Consider the following 21,850-nt stretch of genomic DNA (forward strand, 5'->3'; position numbering starts at 1 on the left):
TAACTGATGTTATATTGCCCTCTCCACAGGGCCTCACTGAATGTTTCGGTAGATTAGGGTTAATTTTCAGAAAATTACCCTGAGACTTGGGGGGGTTTGGGATATGCTACACCATCCTTGTAAGCCTTAATGTCTCTCTCTATTTTTTTGACTTTAGTTGAGGTAATCTTTGTTATATAGTGGTCAATACTAGTATATGACCTTTCATATTCAAATCTATACCTTGGGAAACCAACATCAGTTTTTATCTCTTCATCTAAAACGGATAATTCCTTATTCAACTCATTAATAGTCTCTAGATAATGTACACTAATTAGGTTTAACAACTCGTTCCCATGTCTATCAAACAGGGCTATCAAATCCTGGTGGAATTTAGAAACTTCCTCTAGCCCTGTTGGGTATTGCCAGGATCGGAGGCCTTTAGGGACTATGTGTGCTTGCCTACATTCATTGAAATATGCCACCTCAAGTTGTTATTTTCTACTTTTAAGTAGTTTTTGATCAAATACATGTAATTTAGTAAGCAGACTCACATTCTCATGTTCAATAACTTCATTACTAGCTCGGTCGTTTTCGAATCCAAAACGGAACGACCTATTAAGCCATTCATTTAAATTAAAATTCACATACCTTCCCTTTTGGCCATCCGGAATGTTGTTCTGTTATTGTGCTGAACCAAGCGCGCCTGGGGGGCTCATACAGCCACTTACTAAATTCTTCATATTCCCTTCTCGTTCTTGCATCAACAAATGAGTTGTAAGGTTAGGTAGAACCTCCGATTCAGTAATAATTTCGTTAGGTGATGTCAAACCCAAAGATCCAGTTAAAGGCATCCGCAAGGAACGTGTTTGTGAAGTATTAAGTCCATTTAATAATGAAGTACTCTGCGAAAGACATTCCACACATTGCGTTAAGTTTTCCACTTTCTCAGTGAGAAGGCTGATTAAAATAGTTAAATCTCCTGGCTCTGGCATAGTCCCTGCTGGCGATGAAGCGGTGGACACAAAAACACCAAAGAAATAAACTTTCAAGGCCGTAAAAACAAACTAGCCTAAGCCACCGCTAACTCAAAAGCCAAGAACTTGACTCAGGCCAGTCCAAACATAAAAAACATGAAAAACAACAAATTTTATTAAGCCACTATAAAAGCTTTTTGTTAGTACCTTGCACTAACTTCTTCAGACAAGCAAAACATTCACACCATTACAAGTGAGTTTAAATACCAGCATTGAAACACTTAATCATGCCCCTTGCTCTCCCTTTAGCTCCTTAAAGGTACAGATCACAGCTAACTAAGGTGCATTTGCAATTCTCTACTAACATAATAAAAAAATCATCAAATTACAGCATAAATACTAATAATGGAAGCGTGACGCTTAACGTTTAAACTCACTTGTAATGGTGTGAATGTTTTGCTTGTCTGAAGAAGTTAGTGCAAGGTACTAACAAAAAGCTTTTATAGTGGCTTAATAAAATTTGTTGTTTATCGTGTTTTTTACGTTTGGACTGGCCTGAGTCAAGTTCTTGGCTTTTGAATTAACATTTGCAGTATATACACATCCATTGGTGGCTAGAGTACCCACTTGTTACACAGGGACGACATTTCATTCTGCCCTTTCCTGAAGCCACAGTGAGCATGGATGCTTCCTAGTTGGGGGGTGGGGGGGTGGGGGCATTATCTGGGAAAGACTGTCCAAGGCACATGGTCTCACAGTGGCCAGTCTTCACTACAGTATATTGGAGATGAGCACTCCTCATTGTATTGTATGCTTTTCAGGACTTTCTCCCCATAAGTGTGACTTTCATTTAGACAAACATGACAGTCATCTGGTGTATCTACAGACATGGAAGAACCAGATCTTATCCTCTGTGTCAAGAGGCATGAGCGTGTGGCAGTGGGGAATATCTTCTTGCTGTTTTTTAATTGCAATTCATATCATGGGGAAATCTAACATACTAGTAGACAAGTTGAGATTATTTTCCTGCTCCCTCATGATTGGTCTTTCAAATTGTCAGTAACAGAGCAGATTTTCAGCCACTAGGGATGATGATGTGATCTCTTGCCTCTCCCCACAACAGCAAATGCAGCAAGTGAGCTTACACGCCTTATTCTCAAAAGCTTCATATGTAATTTTTCATAAGGGCAAAGTTTCTTTGAGAAACAGTGTCTTCTCCCCAAGGTGTCTTCTGAATCATCCATTAATCAGTCCATAAATCTTCCAGTTTTCTTTCCAAATTTTTCAAACAAGGATAAATATACTCTGCATTTACTGGATGTTCATCATTAATTAATTATATTTTTACCTACATCAGACAAAACCCTGTAGAAAATCTGATCAGTTACTTGTGCCCTCCTCCACCAAAATCCAAAATCACTCTATCACACTGGTTGACTTAGTGCATTTCCTTTGTTTATCAAGAAAAGGGAATTTCTTTCCCTTCCTTCCAAAAGCTCATTCTCCCAGATCTGTAACTTCATCTACAGACTTTTTCTCCAGTATTCCAATTGTTGACATATGTGCTGCAATTACCTGGTGTGTAAGGCTCATATCTTCATCTCCCATCCCAAATTGGATATACAGTCGAGATATAGGGCCTCCTTTGGTTCAACTGTGCCCTGGAATATCCTTCAGTGAGACCTCCCAAGTACAAAAGTAGCTGGGGACTCTGTCCCATCCATTGAGTAACGGATGGAAAAAACGATCATCTGATATGAAAGTTATGTACTCACCATAATGATGGATCTGTGTTGCCTGTTCCTTTCCTTTTCTTAACTTCCCTCCTACCTTCCCCCTCCTAGCTTTGCTTATAATTTTTTTATGTATGACCAGTTTTAAGTGCTAAATACTATGTTATTAAAATAATTCAGCACCTATTCCTAAGTAATAGCTATTAAGGTGGGTATTTGTTGTTGTAATCTGTTTTTATTGTGCAAGTACTTTAATTTTTAAGGCCTTAGATATTGAATTAGATCTTCTTTAGTACTCTTCAGAGGTAATGCTTCTAAGCAAATTATATGACTGCATTTTTTTTGTTTTGGAACAGTGAATTCTGTGTGCTGGTCACCACATGATTTTGGATTAATACTCGCTTGCAGCAGTTCAGATGGTGCAATTTCAGTGCTAACCTACACTGGAGATGGACAGTGGGAAGTGAAAAAAATCAACAATGCACACACTGTGAGTACCTGTCATTAAATTATTGCTAGATTTGAACCACCCCTTCAAAAAGTCATGTACAAATGTTGTTATGACCATCATTCTGAAAGAGATGTGTTAATGGGGATTTATTTTATTGTATGTGAGTTCATGTGTACCTACAGTGTCTTCATATAGAAGTAAATTGAGTTTCTTGCTGGAGGACTTTACTGAAGCAATTGGTCTGGGAGCAAGGCTATTGTGGTTGAGAGAGGAAGCATTATAGTTATTGCAGTGAGTGGTTTGCTGAATGAAGGCACTAACCACAGTACAACGTGTACAGTTTTAAGAAAGAAAAGAACTACATTGTTGAAAGAGAGTGGACCTTTGTAAGGTAGTGGTGTGCAGAAGGATGAAGGTTGATCAAATGTCTGTTGTGGTATGTCTGGGTTGGTAATGAATGTTATGATAGTTGGTAATTCTTAAACTGCTAAATATGCAAATAAAACAAGACTGTACTTACTTCCTTGGGTTGTAAATAAGATGTGTAAAGTAATTTGTGAGGACAGAGAACAGTATGGTGTATGGAAACTGAGAAAGAAAGCAGCAGTTGTGAAGGAGAGAAGAGTTTAAAGTCGTATAGAAAAAAGAAGTTATGTCTTACTGTAACGTTCCATCTGTATTGCTGATCCTCATTCAGTCATTACATATGGGCATCGGTTACGAGCTCGGAACCGAGCTGGCCATTTTCCAAGCTCGAGTCAGCTTCAGACTCTCGAGCTAAACTCTTACCCACAATTCCCCTCTCTCTGTTACCTCAGATTGAGTTTGCAAGTTAAAGAAGGTAGAGGCTACCTCTGGTCAAATAACCTAAGAGAACTGGATGGTGAGATCCACTAGAAACCACAGGGGGGGGGGGAGGGAGAGTTGGGTCGTAATGACTGAACGAGGCTCAACAATACAGATGGAACGTTATGGCAAGACATAACTTCTTTATCTGATATTGTTAATCCTCGTTCATTCCTTATGTATGGGACAGAGTCCCCAACTACCTCTATTCCTGGGAGGCTGTCATGGAAGGGCATTCTTGAGCACCATAGAACCGACAGATGCTCTTCCCCTGGAGGCCAAGTCCAATTTGTAATGATTGATGAAGGTATGAGGCGTAGCCCAAGTTGCAGCTGCACAGATGTCATGTAAAGAAGCTCTGGCATGGAAAGCAGCAGAAGTTGCCACTGACCTTGTTGAATGAGTTTTCATGGTAGTAGGCGAGATATTACGTTGTCTGTAAATAAAGGTCACAGTCCTTCAACCATCTAGCTAATGTGATCTTAGCAACAGCCGATCCTAATCCAGAAAAGGCCAAAAATAATTGGTCAGATTTACGAAAGGGTTTAGTCCTGTTTAAGTAAAAACGGATTTGCCTGTGTATATCTAAGGTATGTAGGCAATACTCTCCTCTGTTTGAATGGTTGGAAAAGAAAACTGGCAAATTCAGTAGCTTGATTAATGGACATTTCAGAGATCACTTCAGGCAGAAATGATGGATTAGTTCTCAGAGACACTCTATCTCTATGCAAAATCAAGTATGGAGTCTTGATAAAGCTTGAAGTTCAGAAATACGTCTGGCAGAAGTAATAGCAACCAAAAACAAGGTTTCCATGACAAATACCCGAGGTCGCAAGAAGAGGCTGGTTCAAAAGGTGCCATTGTCAGAGCTTGTAGAACTAATGATAAATCCCATGGTTGAATAGGTTCTCTAAAAGGTGGCTTCAGATGATTCACACCTTTTATGAAGGTCTTGCACAATTTATGGGACATAAGAGAGGACTCTTGGACACCCTTATGGAAATTAGAAATTGCAGCCAAATTAACTCTAATGGTAGAGGCTGATTAGACCCGATTGAAACAGGTCAGCCAGATAGTCTAGTATTATTGACACTGGTGCTGAAAAGGGATCTACTTGTTTATCTTTCAACCAACAGGTAAATCATTTCCACTTGCTCAGATAAGTAAGTCTAGTGGAAGACTTATGAGAAGCAATGAGAATTATCACGTACTGGCAAAGAAAGATCATTCTGCCTGGCAGTCAAGGGAATTGGAGTAGCCAAGCTGTTAGCTTCAGGCTGTTCAGGTTGGGATGAATCGGGTTCTGTGGGTGTGAGATCAACTCTGGGATTGGATGGAGAATCCATGGTCGATCTACTAGGTGAGGCCAAAGAAATGAGAACCAAATCTGTAGTGACCAATATGGTGCTATGAGGATTACTATGCTCTTCAACCGCTGGGCTTTCTTCAGAAACTGGGGGATGAGAGGAAGGGGCAGAAATGTGTAGAGAAGACCCGAGGGCCAATCATGGACTAGAGCATTCCTGGGTGACTATCCCGGAGTGGGAATCAAGGTGAAGTAGTTGCTGCATTTGTAGTTGGTCAGGGTTAAAGAGATCGCAGCAAGGACGGCCCCAATGGTGGAAGATCACCACCGCTATCAAAGGATTCCGGGACCACTCGTGTGGTTGAAAAATGCACCTGCTGAGTCTGTCTGCTATCACGTTGGAACTCCCGGGAATGTGCGTTGCTAGAAGAAAAACGTTGGTAGCCATCGCCCATTGCCATATCCTCATGGCCTCTCGACAAAGGGGGTAAGATTTGGTTCCACCTTGCTTGTTGATGTACCAGATCACCGCCATGTTGTATGATTGAATCGCAATTGTCCCAGACGGCAGCAGGGGATGGAATGGTTGCAACGCCAGAACAACTGCCCTCAGCTCTAGAACATTTATATGCAGATGGCCCTCCAGTTGGGACCAAGTGCCTTGGACTGTCTGCCCCCGACATAGCCCCCCCATCCCATCAGGGAAGTGTCCGTGGTCACCGTGGCCTTGGGTTGCTGAGGGGGAAGGGGCGAGACCATTGTGAGAGATTTTGTCATCCACCAATTTAAATCCTGTTTGCACCTGTGGCTTACTCGAATCATGGCTGAAAGAGGATGCTGAAAAGGATACCACTGGGTGAGCAGTAACCATTGTAGAAGCCTCGTGTGAAACCTGGCCAGGGGAACAATGGTGATGGAGGCTGCCATGGAACCCAACTGCTGTAGAACCGAATGAGCCGTGGATTTTTCCTTTGAAAGGATTGGAATTAGTTGTTTTATCCTTAAAATGCTGTGCTCTGGAGTAGCAGCTCTGCAGTTTTTTGTGTCCAAGATAACCCCTATGAATTCTGTTGACTGAGATGGGGTGAGATTGGATTTCTGCCACTTTATGGTTATGCCTAGCCTTTGAGCAGTGAGGAGAGAGTATGCCAGGGCTTTTTCCAGTAGATGTCTGGTGGGGGTGGAAATGAGCCAGTCGTCTAGGTATGGAAACATCTTTAATTCTTGAAGTTGCAAGTGAGCTGTGACAACTGCCATGCACTTTGTGAACACTCTGGGGGCTGTAGAGAGTCTGAAGGGCAGTACTCTGAACTGGTAGTGACTGGCTCCCGCACGGAAGCACAGAAATCTTCTTGATGGCCTGTCCACCTTTATGTGGTAGTACGCATCTTGAAGATCTATAGAGCACATCCAATCGTCTTTTTCCAAAGCGGGAGGATAGACTGTATAGTGACCATCCGGAATTTTTGTACTCTCACAAACTTGTTCAATACACTGAGATCCAAAATTGGTCTCCAGTCCCCAGTTTTCTTTGGCACCAAAAATAGTCTTGAGTAGAGTCCGGATCCTATCTGGTCTGGAGGGATAATTTGGATGACTTTCTCTTAGCAGCTTTTCTATCTCTAGTGCTGCTTCTCCCTTTGACTGGCTGGAACGTCGGGAAGATTTTTTAAAGGGACGGGACAAAGATCGAAGGGGATATGATAACCTCTGGTTATGATCGTTTGTACCCAAGAATCGGTGGTGATGGTTAGCCAGGCAGAAGGGTACAAGGAGAAACGTCCCCCAACCACCTCCAGAGGAAAGGAGTTGGGCCGCTCTTCAGGAGCGCTGGTAGGATTGACCAGGGAAAGAATCCCTGGAACCCTGGTTATGCAGTCCCCAGCTTCCCCGAAAGGAGCGTCTTCCCTGTGAGTTTCCCCCTCTGCCGCTGGGGGAAAACTTGACCTTTGTGTCTCAGAAAGGACCCTGAGATTTCTTGAACCATATCTTCCCACTCTTTTGGTTTTGGGAGAAAGCAAGTTGAGGGGAAGAATAACGGACACCTATGGCAGAAAAGGTCTTACCATCTTGTTCACATCTGGCAGTTTGCTTTTAACTTTGGGCCCAAACAATGAGGATGGCTCAATGGGGGCATTAAGAAAGGAAGACTTAAAAGGTTCCGCGAAGCTGCACAAGTGCATCCAGGTGTGTCGTCTCAAGACCGCAGCTGAACCCACCGCTCTAGCTGCTGCTCCTGATGTGTGAGATATCAATCGCATAGAGGAGTTCGATATCGACTCAGTGGTGGCCAGCTGAGAGGCCACTTTGTCATGGACCTCATCAGACACTGCACCAGCCAAGGTTTCAGAGAGCTCAGAAACGAGATCTCTTTTGAAGCCTGGTAAAATGTGCCATATAATTCAGGGGCCTGATAGCAAAGGTCGCTGAAGCAAAGGTGTGCTTCCCTATTCTGTCCAGGACCTGGTACTCTCTGTTAGGCGGGTGGACAGTCCGGCTTTCTTCTTCTGCCAGATCCTTTTTTGTTGTGGCCGCCACCACCAAAGCATCCACAGGAAGACCTTTGGACCAATGGGGATCTGAAGCAGGAGAGGACAAGATCTTATTTGGCCTCTGGGGAGTAGCTTCAACAGTATCAGGGGCCTTCCAAGCATGCTGCATGATGAACTTGACAAGTTCATCGGCAGGTGGAGTAACCCAGGAGGTAGGGGGCCGGGCATGAAAGGCCTGCAGGAACACAGATTCCTCAGGGGTCAGATTAGAGGACTACCAGTCACCTCTCCGTTTCAGAATTTCAACGATATCGCCAAAGGATACCTCTGAGGGTGACCGAGGGGATCCTTCCCCCTCATCGAAATCTGTGTCTTCGGTGAGTCCATGTGCTTCCTCTTACACAAACTTTTCCAGTGGACCTCTTCAGCGGGAGAAACTGGGGAAGACAACAGAAAAAGGGATTCCTGAGGGAATATGTCCTGAGGCCCTTGCACCCGGTGTCCGCTGGGTGCGACTTGTGAAACCAGTGTACCAGAGGAGGGCAGAGGTATAGACAGACTGGTATCCCAGCAGCAGCGAAAGCCTTCTCCATCATTTGGAAGGTTGGTCCACCCGGAGAGGAGTGTATGTGTAGGACAGGGAGCACTCCTCCCCTAAGTGGCTCAGCCTGCTCACCCAGAGTCCCTGGATGGCTGTGGAGCAGCAAGTTGTGTGTGTTGCAGCTGACATCCTGGGTCATAGCAAAACTTTTCTGCCACAAAGGCAACTGCGGTTCCTTAGTGAGATCCATAAAGGGAACCGCAGAAGGGGAAGACTGTACTATATCCATGGACTTCAAAGGCAGTGAAGGAGGTGAATAAGACGGTGTCTTTGGAGATGGGTGATCACCTCCCAAGGAAGCATAGTTCCTGGGGGTGGAATACCTCTGGGCAAGAATGCCTGGTCCACAAGACGCAACATCTCATGTTCACAAAGACTTCTAGTGGAACTCACAGAGACTGAGGGAGAAACAGGCCTGTTCACAAAAGAGGCGGACTGTGCCCATCTCATCTGACCGCACCGAGGACAACGGTGCCGAGAAAGACTGAGCTACTGTAATCTGCACTGAAGAAGTAATCGGTGCCGATGTCATTGTCTGCACCAACACAGGGATTGGTGCCGAAGTGGTTGTCTGTGCCGAAGCTGGAACCAACAAAACTGGAGTCAACAATAAAGGCCTCTGTTCCGAGGAATATCTCTGAGCCGACGTGGTCAAGTTCTGCGCCGACTGAACGATCGGTGCCGATACATTGGTAATGGTCTGAATCGAGCCCCTCGGTGCCGATATGTAGAAGGCTGCATGAGAGGACGGAGTCGAAATCACTAATGGAGCCGAAGGCCTCGGTGCCTAAGGTCTGGGCACCGAAAGCACTGGAGCTGGCTGAGAGAGCTCCAGAGCCGAAATTTTAGCCTTTCTAGGTTTTGGTTGATGAGAGTCCCCAGCCGGGGACGAAGGCAAGGATTTAGCCTTAGTAGAAACATCCATTTTCTTATGGACTTTAGGGAGGGGTTGAGACATCTGACCCAGAAATAGCCTCTGAAAAGGGAGATTTTAGAAGTCCCTTCAGTATCAGCTTGTTTTTCCTTTCTAACTAAGTTCTATTAGAAAATTTCTCACAAATAGTACAAGGAGGTTCAACAGATAAATGGGAAGCTCCCAAACAATAAACACATAAAGAGTGTGCATCAGAAGTAGGCAGTTTGTGTCCACAATCAGAACACCGCTTAAACCCCGAACTTCTCTTTTTATCTGCCGTATTAACAAATAGAAAAGTACCAACAATGGTACAAGAGAGTACCCGAAGGTATGAAAGAGAAAGGGAAAAGGATTACCAACGATGGTAAGGAGAAATTACCTTGCGGTAAAAAGGGTAAGTAAAGGACAGAAAAAACCTGAGGAAATTATGAACGCTAGATGTGATAGGGCAAGAGACAATAAAATATCAACTTTTCTGACAGAAAAGTAATTTGTAAAGCAATTAAACAACAATTGACTGTACTTAGCTCAAGAGAAGTAGCTTGACACGACCGGATGGCAACACGGCAAATGAAATCTGAGGTAACAGGGAGAGGGGAATTGTGGCTAAGAGTTTAGCTCGAGAGTTTGAAGCTGATGCGAGCTTGGAAAATGGCCAGCTTGGTTCCGAGCTCGGAACTGATACCCATACGTAAGAAATGAACGAGGATTAACAATATCAGATCAGTAATATACAAATGTGCAGTAGAGAATTCGGTAAGGAGAGTGCTATGATATTTACTACAGCAAATCATCTGTGAGATAGTAATAACTTTATAGTACTGTATGGTTTATTACCAGATTGGTTGCAGAACCCTGACAACATCCTGTAGTTTGAGAAATGCACTTGTAAAGGGGAAATGGCTACTCATACATTACCTTGGAAGGTAGAACAGAGAGTGTCTGACTGAGGCTGGAGGAGCAATAAGTAAATCCAAAAGAAAATATAATGCTTCCAGGGAATTGCCAGGTTAGACAGTTCAGTAAAACTGGTAGGATAGACACAGAAGTGTTACTTCTGCAAAATTTAGCTGATGAAACTGATGTAAAAAAGATGCATTTTGGGAGGGGGGGTCATTGTGTAGTGTAGCAACAAGAGGGGCGGTCATTGTGTAGTGCAGCAGCAAGAGGCTGTGTAGCAGAAATGGCAGAAACAAAAATGTTTGGGAAAGTAGTCAAAAGCGTGAAAAAAAACTTGAATGAAACAGTTAATGTAAGCAAGACATTATGCACTTTAGCCAGAAGAGTAAGACTGTGGATGAGATTGTGAGTCTACTGAGCTAACAGAGTGGTATAACAGTGGGAGATCAAGCAAATGTCCTCTGACATTTTGTGTCATGTTACGCAGGGGAAAGTAGAAAGGGATTTACATTACAGAAAAGGAGCAAAAACTCCTTGGAGGTGTAGCAGTTTTAATCTTTTTTGAAAGGGAGAATCCTTCAAGGGCCTTTTTTATTTGAACTAAACTTGTAGCTGGTCTAGTTAATCTACTTGCTAGTCCACTGATGGGCCTGAAGTGGGATGTTGCAGGCTGGAATTTGTTTAACCTGAGATTAGTCAGTTAAGAATGTCATGACTATACACTGAAAGTTAAATAGGGAAAACATATTTCTAAAAACAATTTTCCAGTGTATTACAGCTAGAGACTAATTCGTGGAGCGCAGCATGTTGCATAAAGCACTATAGCTGTTATTGGCTGACTTCAAATGTGGTATTTTCACAAGTCAGTCTTTTAGTACTTAGCCAGGCCGTAATGCACTAATTATTAGCACGGTCTAGTCTGTGAGGGTTTACTATCAAAATGTCTTGGGACAAAATAAATCCCGTTCAGAACACCGACAAAAAAATAGCAAATGTAAAAACATTCAACAGATCACAATGTCGAATCTGCTGAACGAATTCAACAGATTCGACATTATTGTCGAAGAGATTACGTGATTGTCCGTATAGCAGCGCAGGCAGTTTAAACTCCTACACCTTACATCATGTTTTCGCAGGGGGGTAAATGTGCATTGTGCATCGCTGATATGAGCTTTCGAACACGGAGATGTTCAGCAAAATGCAAATTTGAACATCCAACATTCGACTTTTCCATCCACAGAGCATCTCCATTCGTCATTTTGATAGTAAACCGTCTGTGAGTCACTGCATATACTGCAGTCAGTATAATAATTAACTCATTCACACTTGCCAACACTCTCTTAATGAATTGTCAAATTTCTATGTGCCCACAGGATGGACAACAGTTGCTTGTAGCTCTGAGTCACAATAAATATAATCCTTTAAACTGAACTAGTAAGATTTTTATATTAGATTTTTCAGGATGTTCTAAACACTTACTGTCAGAGTTCATGCTCTCAAACAGCACCATTAGAAATAGGTCATTGGATGTGTAAGGTTCATCAGGGCAGGAAAAGCTTTATAATAAAATCATGGAGAAGTCTATTCACTTAACTTTGTTTGACAGAGAATTAAGGTTACTAGACAGATGTGGTAAATAAATGTGTGATTAGTACTTGAACTACTTCAAATTTCTAATTGACAGTCTGTACAGTAGCTTTTACAACATTCTCTTCTCCTGACTTTAGAGAATGATGACTGTACAGTTGTTTATGAAATCACTTGCCATTCATCACATTTGAGAAGAGTTGGAATTTACACACAAGTGTGGTTATGATACTGAAGGTACCCTATCGAAATGGCTGTATCAGGGGTAGTGATAGTTTTCGTGGCTCAAGAGAGTTATCTGATGAGGATGGTAGGTCTAAATTTACAAGTAAACATGTTGCTCAGTGTATATACTGTTTGACTTGCTGAATGCTAGGCTGTTTGATGTAATTGCAGTAAGCCTATGCAACCTTCCCAGGATGGTCAAGCTAGTATTAGCCACTTATTCCCATCCTCCTCTGCCTGGTCCCTCCATCTCCTGTGCAACTAGTCAAACACTGTTCATCTGCATTTTCATCAAGGCGGTTTATCCCACTGAACCACAGGATGAGAAACAACCAAATGAACATTGTTGATTGCAAATCTGAACCCAGAAAATTTGCTTGACAGGGTTTGTTAGTAGTATTATTTTGTCATAATAACAATGATGGGCTATAATGAGAGATGGGTGCATGGTAATAAAATCTTTGTATTGTAATACCTCAACACAAATAAGGGAAATAGTTTCCAAAAGCTTTTAGTTGAGCAGAGGCACTTGACTGGGGTGTCTTGTTTCTACTCTTGTATTCACTATTTGTCTTGATCCCTTGGCACGTAGGCTAAAACAGATACGAGTTAGTAAAGGATTATAAGCTGCAAGCATTTGCTCACATATTGACACAGTAAGTGTATGACTTGTTTCTTTATGTGGAATTTCTTCAATGGGCTTTGGAAGTAATAGTTTTATTGGTAGGTTCTGGGAAAATTGGTTCTGAGTGAGTGATTCCCCTCAGCTATTTCACTAGTTCTGACTTTAACAGATGCAATTGAAGGGTTGTTGTCCTTAATACCGGGAAGTATTTTAAGCAAAGGATTTGTATGGGATATAGTTTTCATCTGGATTTGACACAACGATTCAGGTAGTTCAGTTTTTTGTTCTACAAACAGTATTATATAAATCTCTGGGTTTGCATCTCCATCCCTCATGCAAGTTGTTTAGTCAAAAAGATAACATAGTATACAAAAATCTCCAGTATCATGTAACATTAACTTTGCCAAAAGAAGCAGGAGGGCTGGAAGACCTGGCTTAGAAGGCACACTGCAAGACAGCAAGACTTAAAATGTCATGGGGAATATTGGAACCAAACCATCATTCTAGATGGAAAGCCATCAGAATACATTTAGGATGATTTAGAGAGATGTATAAATGTGTAATTTATTAATGGACAGAAGATTGGACAGGAAAAAGGGCAAGAGGGATGGTGATGATGGAGCTACTAATTCTCAACAGGGAAGCCCATCGCAAGATGAAGTCATACATATATAACACAGCACATGCATCTAAAGATAATTCGGAGGAACTCCAGTCTACTGACAAAAATACCTTTGAATGTGGGAGGAAAACAGAGCACCTATTGAACTTCCCACATGGTGACATGGAGGATGTACAGACCTACACAGAAGGCACACCACTAGCTTTAGTACTGCACTTTTTTTTGCATTATTAATGGGTCTTGCATTTCCTAAATGGGGGAGGTGTAGGTTGTTGGAAGCAGTTCTCCAGTCAGTGTCATCTGAGAAAAGGTGACTAAAATTCTGGGAGGGCGTCTGAGGCTTTGAATAGCAGGCTACCTAATCATTTTTTTCCAGCTTCCTATTTTGCTTAAATTATGGCTTTGTTTGGGTACGAAAGTAGACATCTGATGTATGTGTTAAGAAGGGAGGCAGTAAAGGTGTTTGTCTGATGCAGTGGGCAGTTGGGATATGGATTTAAATCTCTGTAGCTGAAATACTCAATGGATAGAGGAAGCTGGTGTTATTGCTTATTTAAGTTCAAATGACTTGAAGCAGATGTGGGTTCGTATTGTTTTAGGACACATTTGAGGATATGGGGGGGGGTCCTTCCAGCAAGCAGCACACATTTACAGTATTTGTTTAATATTTTAACATGGTGAGGTCACACTAAGCTTGAGGACCTTCCTAGGGGAGGCTGTGTAGCCTGATTGCAGTTCAGGTTCCATTTGAGCATGTCTGAGGCCTGTTAATAGAATAGTGTTATCTATATGCGAAGTGATTTGCAGCTTTTTCAGGCCTGCTATATTCATGTGCAGTTATTAAAAATTAGGAAAAACAAGGGTCCCAATACTAAATTTTGAGGTAACCTACTTTGCAGTGTTCCAGGGATTGTGTCTGTCTGTGTGTCTGTCTGTCTGTGTGTCTGTCTGTCTGTGTGTCTGTCTGTGTGTGTCTGTCTGTCTGTGTGTCTGTCTGTGTGTGTGTCTGTCTGTGTGTGTGTCTGTCTGTGTGTGTGTCTGTCTGTGTGTGTGTCTGTCTGTGTGTGTGTCTGTCTGTGTGTGTGTCTGTCTGTGTGTGTGTGTGTCTGCCTGTGTGTGTTTGCGCGCACGCTTGATTATGCCTAATGTGAAAATGCTTTAAAAAAAACTGCTCCATCAATTCAGATGAGAAGGTTGAAGAGCAACATATAGTGTGCAGTGGTATCATAAGCCTTGCTAAGTCAATGAATAAACTTTTAGTGCCCTTTTATTCATTACAAGGTAGCTCATGTTGGCTTGTTGAACAGCTTTGCATGTTACATGTTTTGGGCTCAGACTATGCTGGGTAGTAGTTGGTCATAGATGGCTAAAGAAAGTACAGTTGTGAAAGTAAACTTAACCATAACAGTAGAGGTTTGAGAATAGAGAAAAGAACAGACAGCAGTCAGTGTAAGTGGGACACAAGGTAAAGCTGTAGCATGTGCTTTAGCATGGGTAACTTTAATTTTAGGTTAGGTAATGCCTGTGAGTGCAACTGTCAGTTTAGGGCAGTTCCTATCTGAAGGGTTTAACTTTATTTTTTGAAGATGCACATAATTTGTGCGTTTGCTCTAAGTTAATAGGTGATGGGAGTGTTTTGAAGATGTTTTTAGTTTTTGTTAGAGGTTTTCATTAAAACTAAAAATTTTGAAAATATGACATAGGTTCAAATGGAGATGAGAAGAAACAGCTAATCAGCCTGCCAAGCATTAGTGTGTGCATGCAGCACACAAAAGTTGGAAATACAGAGTCAAAAAAAGCTGCCGTGTATAATAGATGGGAGCAGTAGCTTTTTATCATATGGTTTCACACTCTGTATTATCTTGGAATGTAAATGGCCTTACAGGTATTAGACCGCAATTTTTAATTCAAAACCATTTCATTACCGAGTGAAAATAGCACATTTTTAATTAAATGAACATGTGAATTTGACAAAAAAAAATTGGATTTAAGAATGGGTGTTTAACCAAAATATCAGGGACAGAGGAAACGGAAAATAATTTTTAATTAGTAGAGAGACTCTGATAATGATAGAAGAGGGAGGAAAAGACAATAATGGTAGATTTGTGATTGTGGAAAGGTATTGGCAAGGAAGGAGGATTACGCGGACATGTATTTATATTCCACCAAAAACTATGGAGCTTAGTGATTTGTCACTATTCTTACCATTGTGGTGGTGGTGGTTGTAATGTTTCCTTTTGTGGTTTCTTAGTAATAATTTCAAGATTTGTAATCATTTTACTTTTCTTTACCTCATGATGCTCCTTCTCCTAGTAATTCTCTGCCGAATGCCTTCAGACCTTTGTCTTGTTGGACATTCCACCAAAGCGGTCAGTTCAGTGTATGAAACCAATTCTGAGGACAGGGTTGTTTTTTTCTAGTGAAAGCACAAATTGTTGGTTTAACTTCTGATGTTGGAATTTTAAACCCTTACAAGGATTAACAATGTTTGATGATAGCACTCTTGATGTTGCTGAAACTCTATACCATAGGGAAATCCTGCTCTAAGATGACTACTTGTCCAGTAATCTTGTATCTTATCCTGTACTATTATGTCTAATTGGCCACATAAACTGTACCATACTCTCATTAGCTTTGCATTGTTATGAATGTTCACTTTAGCCCTATCCTGTGAACTGCTCTGTTTTGGGTCTTAACTTTGTTAGTGTAAATACACATTCTGATGCGCCTTTGAATGATTTTTCATATCATTGAATGATTGATTGTATACTGACTATTCATTTGTATCTTGTCAGTGTTTGTTTTTCACTGTTGTACATTCAATTTTTTTTCCTCATTGTATGCTCTGCTCAAACAGTTTATGACAGTATGTATATATGTATGTTACTTTCTGTCTGTATCTTATGGAATTTTTCTTCCCGGGCTTTTGCTGAAAAGGGTTTTTTCTACCCAGATGGACTGTCCTGGTCAACAAAAGCAATTAATAAATAAATAAAAATAAAATTGGGAGACTCCAAACCGTATGGATTCTGCTGAGCTGTAATGAATTTATTTTACGGCTGATTAGAAAAACGTATACATTTAATTTACCAAACTGGTGACTACATTACTTTCAGTTTGGGGTTGCGCTTGCTTTTATCACTGTTGGTTCGCAGCAGTGCACTGTTGTTTTTTGTTAATGTTGAGTGACAGTATGTGAATGGGTAAAGTGTTTTTGTGTGGAATGAAGGGGAGGAAGTTTGTGAATAGTATGGGTCTGTTTGAAAATTAGCTATGAATATGAAATAAGGAATGAGCAGTGTAGTGATCGTCACAGAAGCTGTGTCATACCATAAGACACACACATGCTCACAGTTGCTCTTGGGAAAAGGCGTGAAATTTGGTGCAGTGTTTCAGTTTTGTTGGTAAAGTGAACTTTTTTTTAAATTTATTTACTTACTGAATTTGTGGAAAAAAATGTAGTTTGAAACTAAAGGACAGGGTATGTTTTTCAGTTTATTCGGGAACAAATGCTTATTCCTGCAACTGTGTGGAGAGTGACAGAATATGCAATGGTGCTAGTGTTGGGAGTACATCACGAGATGGACTTTGAAGTGCACATGGGAGTTGTGCATGAAATATGCAACAGTGTAGTGTTAATCATGTGTATGCCTGTGAGAACCCAGTCAGGGACATCCTACAATATTCTGGACAGCTGGCAACTATGCACAGCACAACTACCATCATATCTTAGTTTAGGCGCTAGAAAGCAATACATAAATGAGTAACAATTTCCACAGAAACAAAACACACTGTCCATCCCATTAAAAAATTAACTGCAACAAGCACGGAGCTGCCAGCAGTCCAGCACACAGGTACAACCTGTTTTACCACTGCACAAACTTACCAGTAGCTCCTTCAAATGCAGTGCCGTGCAAAATAGTGAAACACCCAGTGTAATATTAATTATATTGCAAAACTGAATGTGACTGCATTTACAGTGTTTTTAAACTGTCAGAGTTGTAGCCCATGGGAAAAAAGTGCAAGTTTCTGAAAATGCGTACCATGCTTCAATATTTTCAGCTGTATTCTAGCACTGTTAACCTAACATGACAGCGTGTTGGGAGCATGATGTTTCAGAGAAAAAAAAAGTTTAAGAATGCCTGCAGAAGCTCTGTCTTGGCAGTTTCAAGTAGAAACTTATTCCACCAAAGAAAGCACACATAACAGTTGCCACTACGGTAAGTGATACTGCTTTTCAAACACATTCAAAACAAAAACAAAAAAAAAAAAAAAAACTGTTAACATTTTAAGAAAAGTTTAGGAGAAATCAGCTTTCAGCAGGAAATATTACTTATAGGTGGAGAGTGGAATTTGATTTGCAGTACTAAGGATATATCGGGAGACCAGAAGGGAAAATATAACAAAAGAGGGTAGATTTGGTACGAAAGATGTGAATTCAGTAGTAGAAACTTAGAATTTACTTATTGTTACCTCTGGGTACAATAACTAGGCTAGAAATTGTTTCACAGGAACACTTTCATTTAACTGAAAGTTTCAGCACGCATCCAATAACGGTTTCAGATCATGCATAAATAAGAACTTAAGATAAAAATTCATGGTAATGAAGTAAAAATGAGACAGTGGTGCTTTTCCATCTGCCTGTTAAAAAGAGAGGAATTTAAGGAATGGGTACCGGAAATTATTCAGACATTACTAGGGAAGATAGAAATACATTTAGAAGTTATAATTATAAACCTGGGTACAATAAAAATGAAGTTTAAAAACAGGGTAGAGATAAAAGAAAACAAGATATGGTTAAGAAGTAATATGAATTACTTAGAGGGGCTGAGTGTTGCAAAATAAGAAGAATCTCACAGAACAAGAAGAGGTGCAAACACAGAATACTAAAGAGAAAATAAGGGAGCATTTGGATAACGTGCATAAGTTTAGAAAGATTGCTGGCAAGCAACTAGTTTTTGATGAGTCTAGGGCACATACACTTTTTGGACAATGACTTAGGCAGCAGAAAGTTAAAAGGGTTGTTGCCAAACATAGTCTATAACAAGAAAAATAACTAGTGATTCTGTAGAGGTTTTAGAGATATTTCAGAAATTTAATGAAAATTTGTATCAAGTAGGGAAATGTGGAAATCAAGAAAGAGGACAAATGGAATTTATTCATGGAACACGAGTATGCTAAGGTTCAAGGTAGATGAGGCTCAATCTCTAACAGTTAAGATAAGAGGGATGAAGTAAAAACAGTGATGTATAGTCTTCAAGAAAGTCTCCAGGAACAGAGGGTATTCCTGTTGATGTTGGGAGGGAATAAAGTAATACATATGTGGTTTAACCATATTTTAAAAAGAGGGGAACCACCAACATCTTGGAAAAAAGCCGCTGTGGTGGCTGTATTACCTAAGATGATTTGTTTGTGTCTTTCAGCTTTTCCCCGGTTAGGGGTCACCACAGCGGAACTCCGGTCCGCTAATGATTGGCAGTTGACATCCACACCTAAGATGGTAAAAGACCCATAAAAAGTAGCTTCATACAGACTAATTTCAGTTTTAAACCATGATTATAAAACATTTGTCTATAATAGCTGAAATAATGGAAATGGTGTTGTCGGAATTGATCTGGACTGTCGCTTGTCCGGTTAGGATAAAACAGGCTAACAGTTGTGGGTTCAGTTCAAGCAGCTTTATTAAACACAAACATCTGGATTGAGGCTTAGTAACTTAAACTTAAATAAACTTGTAAACAGACTGGCTACTGTACTTGTACATGTTGTTCTCTCAAAATGGCACTAATGCCTGCACATGCTCACTATTTGTATGCATGTTCCAACACTTGGAAATGCTTCTTAAAGTTACGCACATGCACACACACACGCGCGCGCACACACACACACACACACACACACACACACACACACACACACACACACACACACACACACACACACACACACATTGTTCTGCATCCTCCCTCTTTGAGAAATAGATCATATACCAAATGAGAGTATTCAGTGACATTCAATTGCATAGAAATGATCTTTTGACATGTATTTATGCAGAACTAATTCTTTGACATGCAGTTATACAAAATTAGACACACACAAAACAATCATGTCCAGGTTGCTGTGTATTTCACACTAGGTCTAGAAATATGACCTGACCATGTAACATAAAAATCAGAATTGGATCTAGCAACGGGGACCGTCTTCAAGGAATATTGAACTTTGGGGATATGAGAATGGATACCGAGACGTTCTTCAGTATGAACATTGTCTGGGTTGCTCTGAGATGGTCTGTATCACAGGTAGGATGCTGAGATATCATTTCAGACACCATAAGAAGATGCCTGCTGTTTCTCCTGTATTCTGCACCCTCAGATTCCACTAAATAGGATCTCTGCTTGGCACATATGCCTCTCACTTAACCAGTTCTATCAAAGCCTTTCACCATTAGCATCCTCACACTCTCTCCTTCTTTCAACGGACAAAGAAATCTGCTTGTTTTAGTTATTATAGCTGGACTTCTAAAAGGAATGCTTTGATTGTTCTGTTTTTTTAGCATTAGGCACCAACAAACTAGAACTGATAGGCAAGGTTGTTCTGGTTTGCCTAGATAGAAGTCGCTGAGCAGGCGAGCCAAGTAAGTTGTCATGGGGTATATTTCTGAGATTAAGTAAATTCAAGAAGATATCGGTATTGTCCCCTTTGACCTCTCTAGTAATTGCTTTGCACTCTGTACTGCACATTCAGCAAGGCCATTTGACTGTGGGTATTCCATACTACTAGTAATAAGGATAAAGTCCCACTCTTTTGCAAATTTCTGAAGCAGTTGACTGGTAAACTGGGTACCGTTGTCAGAAATAACTGTGTGGACTACCATGGACTGAGAAATGACGTTTCAGTTTAGTAATAACAGCACTGGACGTTAGGTAGCAAATTGATTTCAAACCAGTTTGAATAAGAGTTTACAAACACTAAGTAATGCTGATTGTTCCACTCAAATATATCAGTGGCTACTGTTGACCATGGTAGTTCAGGAATCTACCTTGGCTGAAGTGGTTCTTTTTGCAAATGTCATTTAGTAATAGTGCACATTGATCAAGAGGAAAGCACTTTATCAATGTCTTTTGAGAAGGCCGAAATACTATTCCTCTCACCCTTCTTTTCGTAGCTTCGGAACCTGGGTGGCCATGATGCAAAATCTGAATGTATTCATGTTGTAAGGAAGTAAGAACAATAACTTTGTGACCTTTGAAAAATGATGATATCTTCCATCAGCATCTCGTCTCTGTATGGAAAATAAGGTTGTGCTTCTGGCAGTACACAAGATTGCTTTGAAGGCCATCCAACATTTATGATATGGTTGAGTTTCTGCAAAATTGGATTAGACTTCGTATGATCTCTCAGCTCATCATGTCTCATGCTAGAAAAATTATGCACTTCCATGACATCAAAGTTAAAACTCTCCACATCAAGCTGTTCTTTGGTATTTCTTGAGTCCATCTCCAATTCGTCCATGAGGTTGCTCTCCCACACAACCAAAGAAGCAGCTAGAGCTTGTGGGTGCAGGCATAGTCATGAGGCGTCATGCCTGGATGCACATCTGTGACCTCGCGGACTCCAAGTCCTTTTTGAATGCCCCTATTGAACCATCTTCATTATTTGGCTCTAAAGTAAAGGACACACTGGCCAGGTGCGAGCAGGATGGAAATACCTTGTCTGCCATTGGCCTATGTTTTTCCAAGCCCCAGCGTACTTTTTCCAGGAACCAGAGAAGTGGGAAAATGTGGCACAAAAAATCTCAAGGTCCTTTCCATAATGCAAGTGGTGAGGATTCCCCTAGAGGCAGAGTGGGTTCCAATGGTGAAAGATGCCCCTTTAGGGGCAGAGGGATGATCCCATAAATCAAGACTCCAGGGATTCTTTCTACGGGTGGTCTTATCAACGCTCCTGAAGTGTTGCCTGATTGTTTCGGGGCTCATTTTTCTCTGCACCAAACTGCCTGGCACTCTATTACAAAAGATCGGTGGGTGCAGAAAATAATCTCCAGAGGCTGCTACATCCCTCTAACATCCCGTCCAAAACCTACAAAGAACTTTCCCAATGTTCCACCCAGTCAAAGGGAAGAAGCGGCTTCCGAGATAAGAAAGCTGTGTCAAAAAAGTCATCCAACCAGTCCCCCCAGACCAATGCGGATCCGGATTTTACTCAAGATTCTTTTTGGCGCCAAAAAAGACCAGGGACTGGAGATCCATTCTGGATCTCAGCCTTCTAAACAAATCATTGGTTCAAACCAAATTCTACATGGTCACTATTCAATCCATTCTCCCTTTTCTACAGGAGGATGTTTGGATGGGTTCGATAGACCTCCGGGATGTGTATTACCACATCAAAATGGAGAAACACTCCCAGGAGTCTCCTTCGCTTCTGGCTAGGAGCCAATCATTACCAGTTCTGAGCCCTGCCATTCAGTCTCTCAGCAGCACCCAGAGTGTTCACGAAATGCCTAGCAGTGGTGACAGCTCATCTGTGACTTCAAGGGTTCCAGGTGTTTCCATATTTAGATGATTGGCTCCTGTCCGCCCCACCAAGCGTC

At 41.2% G+C, this 21,850-nt stretch overlaps 1 protein-coding gene across 1 annotated transcript in view; it reads left to right on the forward strand.

Annotated features, from left to right (window-relative positions):
- The window catches only part of SEC13 (SEC13 homolog, nuclear pore and COPII coat complex component), a gene marked incomplete in the record, with an annotated part of 687,168 nt that overhangs the window by 348,128 nt on the left and 317,190 nt on the right, over positions 1-21,850 (forward strand). The window contains 1 exon segment of the mRNA XM_044078635.1: positions 3,046-3,179. Within this exon segment, the coding sequence (XP_043934570.1) occupies positions 3,046-3,179 (134 nt within the window).

The sequence above is a fragment of the Protopterus annectens genome, chromosome 7.part1 (genome assembly GCF_019279795.1).
Source record: "Protopterus annectens isolate FY-2018-M chromosome 7.part1, PAN1.0, whole genome shotgun sequence".
NCBI classification, from domain to species: Eukaryota; Metazoa; Chordata; order Ceratodontiformes; family Protopteridae; genus Protopterus; species Protopterus annectens.